Source organism: Pseudorasbora parva, chromosome 6, assembly GCF_024679245.1.
Source record: "Pseudorasbora parva isolate DD20220531a chromosome 6, ASM2467924v1, whole genome shotgun sequence".
NCBI classification, from domain to species: Eukaryota; Metazoa; Chordata; class Actinopteri; order Cypriniformes; family Gobionidae; genus Pseudorasbora; species Pseudorasbora parva.
In genome coordinates this window covers 15,509,867-15,522,079 of record NC_090177.1, presented here as the reverse complement: position 1 = coordinate 15,522,079, position 12,213 = coordinate 15,509,867, and the positions used below count along the sequence as shown (strand labels likewise).

General features: G+C 37.3%; 1 protein-coding gene across 1 annotated transcript in view; it reads left to right on the top strand.

The window, feature by feature from the left end:
- LOC137078479 (inactive dipeptidyl peptidase 10) overlaps window positions 1-12,213 on the top strand; it is a 67,799-nt gene that overhangs the window by 44,405 nt on the left and 11,181 nt on the right. The window contains 6 exon segments of the mRNA XM_067445776.1: window positions 2,929-2,973; window positions 3,131-3,235; window positions 5,266-5,357; window positions 5,958-6,005; window positions 10,033-10,151; window positions 10,244-10,291. Of these exon segments, the coding sequence (XP_067301877.1) occupies window positions 2,929-2,973; window positions 3,131-3,235; window positions 5,266-5,357; window positions 5,958-6,005; window positions 10,033-10,151; window positions 10,244-10,291 (457 nt within the window).

Below are 12,213 nucleotides of genomic sequence, written 5' to 3'. Positions count from 1 at the left end.
TTTAAGCAATCAAGTTTAACGTCATATATAAACAGGCGTAGCCATCTTTTCAGAAGTGAGGGGGACAGAAATGTCGTAATACCATTTTTTTTTTTTTTTTTGGACCAATATCATTTATCGCATCTCTTGCTTTTAATTGGGCAAGATATCAAATACAATGGTGAACAATAACCAATAATTAATATCTATAATATTATTCTCCTATTCTCCTATTTTGTTTTGCCAATTTTATGATTGGTTTATATACTACAAACATTGCATTAAGAATCCATAGATTTTATGCAATGTAAAAAAATATATATATATTCTGATGTAACTCATCTGTTCTCTATGTGAATATATAGTAAAATGTAATTTATTCCTGTGATCAAAGCTGAATTTATCATCATTACTCCAGTCTTCAGTGATCCTTCACTAATCATTCCCATTTGAGGATCTGATGATCAACACACATTTAGGATTATTATCAGTTGTGCTGCTCATGGTGATGCTTAATTTTCTAAACATTTGTGGTAAAATTAAAAAAGAGAGAAATTAATACTTTTATTGATCAGACATGCATTAAATTGATCACAAGTGATATTTTTAATATTACAAATTAGATAATTTATTTAATAAATGCAAATAAATGCTGTCCATTGAACTTTCTATTCATTAAAGAATCCTGAAAAATAACATGTAGGCTATCATGGTTTCCACAACATTTTGGGAACTGTTTTCAACACAGATAATAATCATAAATGTTTCTTGATTATGAAATCCTCATCTGAGAATGATTAGTGAAGGATCATGTGACACTAAAGACTGGAGTAATGATGATAAATTCAGCTTTGATCACAGGAATAAATTACTATATATTCACATAGGAAAAAAAGCGGTTTTAATTTGTAATAATGTTCAAAATATTACTGTTTTAACTATTTTCGATTACATAAATGCAGCCGTGGTGAGCAGAATACTAAACATTAAAAAAGCTGCATTATTCATATGATACTTTATTGTCAATAAATAGCCTACATTGAGATGACTTAAAAAACACACATAAAGCATATATTGTCGCAATCGTCTGATTGTCGTCGTCACGTTTCATCACTCATAACGATTGTTTTCCTTCAGCTGCAGCTCCAGCTTGACAGGGTATTACGAATCCACTTTTGGACTTTCTGTGAGAGCTCCTCATATTAAGATTCGGAAAAAATGACAGGTCATGCATAGATAATTTTTTGTCTCTGAGTTTAAATCTTGATGTATTCACATTGGTTTCTATGTAAATACACTTGCCCCTGACCTCAAGAAGTGCGCTATCAACCCGAGTTTAGAGAAGGCTGTCGTTAGCGTTCCTGTTAACTTGTCCGCCCCTGCACAGGGTAACGCCGGTTCGAATCCCGCTCGGAGCGGGTCGACTAGGATCGGTGAGACCCAGTAAAAGTGCGGGGGACGAAAATACATTTTATTAAAAGTGAGGGGGACACGTCCCCCGCGTCCCCCGCTTAATCTACGCCCATGTATATAAACATATAACGATCTGTCACATGATCCTTCAGACATCATTCAAATATGCAGATTTCCTCAAGAAACATTTATTTTTTGTTTTCAAAGTTGAAAACTTCATTTAATATTTTTGTGGAAACAATGTGGAAACCTTTTTTCAGTATTCTTTGACGAATAGAAAGTTCAAAATAACAGCATTTAAATGAAATATTAATCTTTTGTAACATTGTGAATAGCTTTATTGTCACTGTTGATCAAATTAATGCACCCTTTCTGAATAAAAAAATCTTACGGAATCCAAACTTTTGAATAATGGTGTAAAAATTATAATGGGAGTGTATTTTCCAATTCATTTTATATAGGGATTTCAAAAATTCACACACTGACCAGCTTTCAGATGAATCACGACATTCAGGAAACTTAGCTGTTGATTATGTGGTCAGTCACTGTTGTGCGTTATATATTAACAACATAAGTAATAAGACAAGCCAATAATTATTTTCTTATTCTGGAAATTAGCCAATAATGGCTGATATTTAATTAAATTATATATTATTTTCTCTAAATATGTAAAAACGCTAAAAAACGAAATAGAATTTAAATGAAAATTTATTCAGGCAACATTGTAGTTCAATATAAAAAATAATAATATGAAATTATATACTTTTGGTAAAGATTGCATTTAATTGTCTTTTTAAATATTTATGGAGTTCCGCAAAATGGGTTTTCTTTGCGAGCAAATGCAAAGTTTCTTGGGGAAATACACAAGCATTTACATATAATTTCCCCTCCCACCTCTGTAAATATGAGTGTCTTTAAAGATTAACTTTAAGGGCCCTATCATACATCCTGCTGTGTTTTTTGGTTGTTTCAGCCTGATGCTGTAATCATTTTCATTTTCACGTTGTTTAAATAGCAAATGCACTCGCAGCCATCTGTTCGCCCAGGGGTGTGCTGGTCTGAAAACGAGGTGTGTTCAGGTGCACTGTTGGCGTGTTGCTATTTTGAGGCAAATGAAAATGACTGTGCCATTGACCAACAAAAAGTATGCCATGTGCACTTGCACCGTGCGCTTCAGACTATGCGCTCAGCAATTGTAATCATTAAAAACAGCAATGGTAATCTATTGTAAAAATAAAAATGAGTATGTACCTTACTTCTTAAATAAAGTTAAAATTTAGGACAGCTTAATAAAAATGATGTGGAACTCTGGATGTTCCAGACAGCACATCTAAACTGCAGATAAAAATGAAACATGCACTTCCTTAATGTGATGCCAATGAGAATGATGGATTGACTGAAACTCTGCGTTAGCAGTGGAGTTTGTTATGATGTACACCTCTCCCTGGCAGGCAGAAGAGAACAAATGATTTAAAAACATATTTTACCTATAATATATGACATGTCTAATCCTTTTAAAACATCTTTAATCTTTAGAAGCACCAAATGGCTATTGACTCCTGGCACGACAACCAGCGGCAGGTAAATTCAGCTTCTATCTCTTTTTTACTCTCTCCAGTTCTCAGGCTCTGTTCTTTGGTTCCTAAAAGCTGCAGTACAGAAATGAATTGCATTAATATGGTGTCGTCTCTCGTTGATCTGTTGAAGGAATGTATATTGATAGTGGCTTGTCCTGCAGGAGGAGCCGTTGTTCACAGCAGATGGTTCTCTGTTTTACCTCATCTTGCCTGCCAAGCAAGGGGCCCGTGGGGAGTTTCTCCACATCGCCAGCCTCCCCGCTCAGGTCTGTGGGTGGAACAATTTCATATTCATGCTATGCACAATAAAATTAGATGCACTCATAAACTTTGTGATTGGAAACCTAAATTACCAAACATATATGTGAATTTTTTTATGAACGTGGGGATGTTGAACCCCTGTGTATTGTAAAATCTTTGTCTCATTTTAACTTTCATTTGAATAAATAAATAAGTTTTAAGTGCATCAAGGCAAAATTGTGCCATAATGGACAAATTATATGCAGATACAGTATGGAATTACAATTCTTATAAGGGTATTACAAAATCATGCACAAATGCGAATACATTTAGATAATAATAACTCTTTTCCTTACAAATATATTTGTATTCCAACCTAGTATGCCTGCTATGACAATTTCATTATGGTAGAATGTCACCTTGAGGCAATACACAGTTTTTGGTTATGTCCTCTAAAATATTTGATGATATATAATGTAAGGTTCTTGAAAATACTTCTTTACTTTCTAGTGAAGTTTACGTAGATTTTGTGGGTGATTAACTAGATGCAAATTTGTGAAAAATGCATTTAAAATGAACATGTATTTGAGTTTATTCTGTCCCTGAGACAGGTTTGAACAATAAATATGAGTGTATTTTAGTTTATTTTTTATAAAATGAGACAATGTTGCCTGGGGGCAATACCGTACCATAGAGGGATATATACTGTGTATATACACTGATCAGGCATAACATTTTGACCACTGACAGGGGAAGTGAATAACACTGATTATCACTTTCTTTCGCCACCTGTTAGTGGGTGAGATATATTAGGCAGCAAGGGAACATTTTGTCCCCAAAGTTGATGTGTTAGAAGCAGGAAAAATGGACAAGCGTATTAGGATTTGAGCGGAATTGACAAGGGGCAAATTATGATGGCTAGACGATGGAAATCATCTCCAAAACTGCAGCTCTTGCGGGGAGTTCACAGTCTGCAGTGGTAAATATCTATCAAAAGTGGCCCAAGGAAGGAACAGTGGTGAACCGGCGACAGGGTCATGGGCAGCCAAGGCTCATTGATTCGCGTGGGGGGTGGCCGGCCCATGTGGTCTGATCAAACAGACGAGCTACTGTAGCTCAGATTGCTTAATAAGTTAATGCTGGTTCTGATAAAATTTGTCTAAATACACAGTGCATCACAGTTTGTTGTTTATGGGGCTGCAAAGCCACAGACCAGTCAGTGTGTTCATGCTGACCCCTGTCCACCATGCCAACAGTGCCAAAAGAGGGCACGTGAGCATCAGAACTGGACCCTGGTCTGATGAATCACGTTTTCTTTTACATCATGTGGATGGCTGGGTGCGTGAGCATCCCTTACCTGGGGAACACATTGCACCAGGATGCACTATGGGAAGAAGGCAAGCCGGAGGATGCAGTGTGATTCTTTGGGCAATGTTCTGCTGGGAAACCTTGAGTTCTGCCATCCATGTGGATGTTACTTTGACACGTGCCACCTACTTAAGCATTGCTGAAGACCATGTACACCCTTTCATGGAAACAGTATTCTCTGGTGGCTGTGGCCTCTTTCAGCAGGATAATGCGTCCTGCCCTAAAGCAAAAAATGATTCAGGAATGGTTTGAGGAGCACAACAACGAGTTTGAGGTGTTGACTTGGCCTCCCAAATTCCCCAGATCCCAATTGAATTGAACATCTGTGGGATGTGCTGAACAAAGAGGTCCGATCCAAAGATGCCCCACCTCGCAGATTACAGGACTTAAAGGATCTGCTGCTAACATCTCTAGATACCACAGCACACCTTCAGGGAGTTCAGTGGAGTACATGCCTTATTGGGTCACAGAGCTGTTTTGGGAGCAAAAGAGGGACCAACACAATATTAGGAAGGAGTTCATAATGTTATGCCTCATGAGTATATATATTTTTTCTGTGCTTTTTCTCTAGATTAGGTATTTCAGTCTGTCTAATGTTTCCTTATCTTCCTGTCCACTGCTTTCCATTATAACCCGCCTTCTCTTTAGACCTTATATAAGCTTTATCTATCTCTTTCTTTTTCTTCAGGCTTCCACTCCTTCTGTTTCTCCTCGCTTTCTAACATCAGGAAACTGGGATGTAACCTCGCTGTGTGCTCTTGATGAGGAGAATGATAAAATGTATGACAGATCGAATTTTATGAGCAAACCATTTTGACTCAAAAGCCTCAAGACGGTGTCGTAAAGCATCTCTTAGTCAACCAAACTACCTAGTATAAGTAATTATAGAATTATTTACGCGTAGCAATCCCATTTAGCCCACTGAATCAGCATAGATGGTACTTAATTTAAATGAATACAGTAATTTAATGTTGAATTGGCTGTAATGACTCTGTCATTTTCTCCCCGGCTTTGTTCTCTAATCACAGCCGCATAAAACAAACCCTCTTGAATAACCATCCCAGAAGTAATAGCTTTTTCAGAAAGAAATACTTTTTAAAATCTTTTCAATGCATGAATATTTATAAATAGTCAGATCTATAGCTCAAATCAAAGTTTAGGCCCATAAATTAATGATTTACAATTAATCTGGTACTGACAGAAATTAATGCATGTCACAGTCTTCCCTACTTTGCATGTGTTACAGATACAAACCTACTTGGCATGCAGCTGTATGACAGCAGTATGGAAGTAGACTCCATTATTAGAGGATAAATGACTGACTGCAAATAGTACCTCAAAAACCTTTTCAAATTTTCTTAATGTGTCTTTCCCCTGTAGCTATTTTCTGAGCACGGAGGAGTCGCAGCAGAGTAGACACTTATACAGGTGGGTTCTGTCCCAAACGATACGTCTTTTAGTCTGTAATTGAGTATTCTATCATCACTGTCTAGGAATTCTGCACCTCGCATGCTGTGCTACACATTTGCATCTAAATCAATCGGACAGCAATTGCACACCCTGTTGTGTTGTGAGATATTTCATTTCCTCAATATGTTTGTGGTTTTTGGACGTCCATATCCTGTTGATATTCTGTATGCGCATTGACGTTCCAGTTTCTGACTATGTATGTTCGTCGATGACTCGTATTGTAATCAATTAAATCCTTCCAGTCTACATCGAAACGTATCTGAGATGCGTTTCGGGGACGTTCGTGAAAAGCCAATAGAGTGTTTCCCCCACTAGTGAGCTCCAGGCAAGAAGCCCAGCTAATTCATTTAACAGGAACGGCAGCTTAGAGGGAGAGAGCAAGAGGCAGAGAGAGTTAGAGAAGGTTGAAAACGAGATGGGCAGAGGGGGAGGTGCTGTGCCTCACAACGATTTAAAGGGGTGTTCTCTTACCTTTGATTAATGCTTTAAGCCTCTCACTTGCTCTCAGTGGGCCACAAGTTCTCATAGATATTTTATTGCGACCATCTGAGGAATATATGGTGAAAGTGCAAAGGTCCAGCAATGGGCTTAAAGCAAGTGGATAATGAAAAACTAGTTTAGCATGTATATATTACATACTGGAAATTATTGGGATAGTTGAGCCAAAAATCGGATGCATTGAATCGATCTAAAGTGACAGTAAAGAAATTTAAAATGTTACAAAAGATTTGACTGAAGACTGGAGTAATGTATTCTGAAAATCACAGGAATGTTACATTTTGAAATGTATAAAAATAGAAAATCACAATATTAATGTTTTTACTGTACTTTTGATCAAATAAATGCAGGCTTGATAAGCAAAAGAACATGAAAAATTGAATGCAAGAAGAGACATACTGAAGATTTCATGTTGTTTTTTGTATACAGTGAAAGCATATAGAAACCAGGGGCTGTCAAAAGCTAAAAAGTTTAGTGTTCAGTTTACGCTTCCTAAATCCTGGTCACTGTGATTTCACTTTATGGAAAAGAGCTGTATGAACATTATTAACCCTTGTGCTCTGTTGAAAATCTGTTTCCTAAATTTGGTGTTCCCAGTAACAAAATAACAGCATTTTAAATGTCCCATTATGCAATGTTATTATCAACAAAAATTGGATTCAATCAATTAGCATAGGGTTTGTATTTCTTTTTGGAACTGTATGATTGTAGGCCTTACTTACCTAAAAAAAAACACAAAAAAAAACAGAGGTGCATCAGCTCAGATCAGTGAGGTCTCAATCAGTTCAGTCATGATAACTCAAAGTAGTTTGAAACAAAATATTTTAATAATGAGAATTATTAACGTAAATGGGTTTGGTTTTGGTGGACTAGATCTGCTACACTGCTGCTGCTGTGGCTGCAGGGAAGTACATACTTGATAAAGCAGAAAGAAAACTTGCAAAGTACAAAGACTTGCTTCGTAAGACACAAAGTGACAGTGAAAGTGCTGCTGCAAATGAGAGACCCTATAGCAGATCTAGACAGGTGGTGCTGGAGCGGAGGAAAGTTAAGTCTAACATGCAGTCTAATGCTGTCATGATCACCAGCTGGAGTGCCCTTGATACCCACCAGAGGCACTCCTACTCAACTACTCAACTATAGCCCCTGTTTCCACCAAAATTACCAAGAACAATTTGTCCCAATCACTCTTTTCCTCTCAGACCTGCTGCTGTCTGTGTTTCCATCGCGGTCTAAAGTACCGTGAAGATTATTCCGGACAGCACAACTTTCCAGTTCCCACTGGATTTCGTCCTTCGCATATACGCTTAATATAGTCTGATCCTCGACATTGGACAATCTGTTGAATTTTTTAGCTCCTTTCTTAATTTGAATAGTAAACTACTCTTACTGCACACACCGCAGCAGACTTTTAGATTGAAATAAAATACTGCGTGAACTCAACCAATCAGCATGTTCAGCACTCAAATCCCACCCCCGAAAGTTCCTGAACTCTGAAAATGTGCTACCTCACAAGCAGGGCCGTTTTGAGGGGGTGATTTTTACCTGGAACTTTATTTAGACCCCGGTTCCTGAGGTTAAAACACACCAAGTACCAACCCAAAGTACCTAGTTCCTGGGAACAGTTCCTGCGGTGGAAGCGTGGCTATGGACTACCCAAAAAGTTTTACCCAAAAATGAAAATTATTCCAGAATTTGCTCACCCTCAAACCATGCTAGGTGTATATGATATTTGACTTATGGATCATCGCCATGCCAGTTAAGCTTTTTCCGTAAGTTGAATACGGAGCAGAGGATAGGTAATAGGAAATGTTTCAATATAACTTAGATTGTGTTTGTCTGAAAGAAGAATGCCATGTACAGTGGGGGCAAAAATCATAATTTTCATTTTTTTTGGTAAACTATCCATTTAAAACTTCTCAGTCAGTAATTTATTGCAATTTTTTTATGTTACACTGCATTTCTGAGCACTACTTCTGGTTTCCTCCCTGTTTGTCTGTCCTTTGGACTATTGTTTATATCTGGAATGTTTGCTGTGTGGTTTTGATTTTAAGACTGTTATATTGATTATGATTATGGATTACCCTAATAAACTACTGCGTTTGGTTCCACAACATGCGTTTCAGAGCAGTTCGTAACAAATGGTCAATCCAGACTATAAAAGTCAAGCCTAGATTTCATCCGTCCTTCGAATGAGATGTTAAACTGAGGTCCTGACTCTCTGTGGTCATTAAAAATCCCATGGCACTTCTTGTAAAAGAGTAGGGGTGTAACCCCCAGTGTCCTGGCCAAATTCCCTCGATCGGCCCTTACCTATCATGGCCTTCTAATAATCTCCATCCACTGAATTGGCTCTATCTCCCTCTCTCTTCTCCACCTATTGCTGGTGTGTGGTGAGCGCATTGGCGCCATTGTACTGTGGCTGCTGTCGCATCATCCAAGTGGATGCTGCACACTGGTTGTGGTTGAGGAGAGACCTTTGTCATGAGTGTAAAGCGCTTTGGGTGTACAGTAGTAAATATGAAAGCGCTATATACACTAACCTAAAGGATTATTAGGAACACCATACTAATACTGTGTTTGACCCCCTTTCCCCTTCAGAACTGCCTTAATTCTCTGTGGCATTGATTCAACAAGGTGCTGAAAGCATTCTTTAGAAATGTTGACCCATATTGATAGGATAGCATCTTGCAGTTGATGGAGATTTATAGGATGCACATCCAGGGCACGAAGCTCCCATTCCACCACATCCCAAAGATGCTCTATTGGGTTGAGATCTGGTAACTGTGGGGGCCATTTTAGTACAGTGAACTCATTGTCATGTTCCAGAAACCAATTTGAAATGATTTGAGCTTTGTAACATGGTGCATTATCCTGCTGGGAGTAGCCATCAGAGGATGTGTACATGGTGGTCATAAAGGGATGGACATGGTCAGAAAAAATGCTCAGGTAGGCCGTGGCATTTAAACGATGCCTAATTGGCACTAAGGGGCCTAAAGTGTGCCAAGAAAACATCCCCCACACCATTACACCACCACCACCAGCCAGCACAGTGGTAACAAGGCATGATGGATCCATGCTCTCATTCTATTTATGCCAAATTCTGACTCTACCATCTGAATATCAGGAACATTCTGTAAGTTTTAGTCCAATGTGTTAAAAATTACTAGCATTTTCTGGAAAAAAGAAAATCCTCTCCAGATCAAAATAACCAGATCCACTACCAAAGGGTTAAAAATGTGTTCCACAGAAAAAGGTCAGATGGGTTTGAAAAGACATGAGGTGGAGTGAATTATGACAGTGTTCATTTTTTACTGATTAAAAAACGCATTTCAAGTATGATTGTCATTGATAGTGGTTGCAGCTCCTGACTGTACATTTTAATTTAATCTATATTCTAATCGCTGTACACATACAAAACGCTTTTGGCAGAGGTTGATGGAATTAAGCAGATTTTGAAATAATGAAATGCACATTTGTTGACTAGTGTGGAGCTTGGAGGAGTTTTTCATCGCCAGTGTCTGACATGCAACCTTTTTGAGTGGTGCAGCTTCTTCAAAGCGGACTTCAGCCACAATCAGACATACTTTACCCTCTATTGCTTGGGTAAGGTCACTGTCTCTCATTCACAAATGCAAACACACATTCATGCTGATGAATAAACATGCATGTGTCTCATCTCTCTCATACCTTTACAGGCCCAGGTGTCCCAAAGGTGACCATTCACAGCACAAGTGATCCTTCCAGTGAGTAGAATCAATACTTTATTCATTACGTGGTGTTTTTAGTCAGCCATGTGTGGCTGTAGGAAAGAAAGATTTAAATTGTTAATAAGATTGTGTCAAAAATATCGACAGATATTTCTTAAATATACCACCATATTCACCGTAGTACATCAAGTATTACTATTATTAGTGTTCATACTTAAGAGTTTAAACAATTTTTTTAAATGAATTTGAACAAACCCATAATCCTAATAATTTTTTTATGTAATTCATCTAGGATATTTGTACTATGTACATAAATTATACATTTACTTTGACTTCTCAACTTTTGATTTTTGTGACAAATGTGACCCTGAACCACAAAACTCGTCATAAGGGTCAATTTTTTGAAACTGAGATTTATACATCATATCATTCCATTGATTTTTTTTTAAATATATTTACAGTAGGAAATTTTCTAAATATCTTCATGGAGCATGATTTTAACATCCTATTACTTAAAATCCTAATGATTTTTTGGCATAAAAGAGATATTGACACAATATATGCCCATGCGACTTATTACAAAAATGATAAAAACGATAAAAATCTCACATAAGCATCCAAATGTTTAGAGCCCATAAGATTTGGTTGTGTAAAATTTCAAAAGATTGCCATTTTAAATATAGTTTTTTTTTAACTGTCTATACTTTCTAGATAAAATGTATTACATTTTCCATTAAAATATTAAGCAGCACAACTTTTTTCAACATTATAATAAAAAAACATATTATAACGATGATGTTGATACTGTCACGGGTCATTTGTGTAAACAGCATGACGACGAAGGAGAATTCGAATAATAGTCTTTATGACGAAGCTCATGAGATCTGACTGAAAACCAAACTAAACAGAACGTTACATTGACGAGAACAGACAGAGAATGAGGGAGAACACAGGGTATACAATACATACATGGAGCAAATTCATGTTAGTTTGTAAGAAGACAGTTGAAAATGATGACTAATCACCAACGCAGAGAAACTATAGGACATGGGGAAACAATGCATACAGGTTACAGTTACTTTGTTTGTCCCTTTTAAAGGAAATTAATTTTGGGCAATACACAAAAAGCTGCGTAACAAGATAAACACCAGTCACGCAGTCATGACTAGAGTTTAACAGTTTTGTAGCCAAAGGGACAAAATAATTCCTGTAGATGTTGCATCTAAACCTTGGGGTGCAAAAATGTCGAGCAGAAGGAAGTAGTAAATTCTGGATAGAGCTCATACAGTCAAACCAAAAAATATTCAGACACCATCATTTTTTACTAGTGGGTGCTGGACAAAATGAAGTAAACTGTGACATATTATACCCAAACATTCTTCATACAGTGCACTACCAGTAAAATTGATACACATTTGGGACCAAAATTATTCAGACACTTTTACCTGACCTTGGTTAGCTTAATTGTTTTGTCGTTAATTTCAAATGTGACCTTTTACACCACAGAATTAAGCACCGCTTGGTCATTAATTGTTTACTTAAATTTAACAGCTAACAACTGATTGGTTGACTGTAATCCTTTATACACCTTTCTATTAAAGTTATCTGACATTATCAAGATTAATTTGTTCTGACACAGAGTTCTGGTCATATTTTATCATTTTCTAAACTATAGTGAATAAACTGGGATACCGAACCAGGAAAGACCTCAATTGGATAGACCTACAACCAATCAGAGCAATGAAGGGACGCATTGTCAAATGTCAACAGAGTTCAACTGCACTGTGTTGCCAAGTCCGCGTTTTTTCCCCACGGGTTGTTTTCTATGTCCGCAGGTTGAAGCGAATATTATGTGGTATAAAGACCCATGAGTGCGAATTTTAGCAGGCAACCTTGCCAAAATAACACACATTTTACCCCCCAAATGCCATTTTTTACCCGGAGAGCCCCCAGAGAAG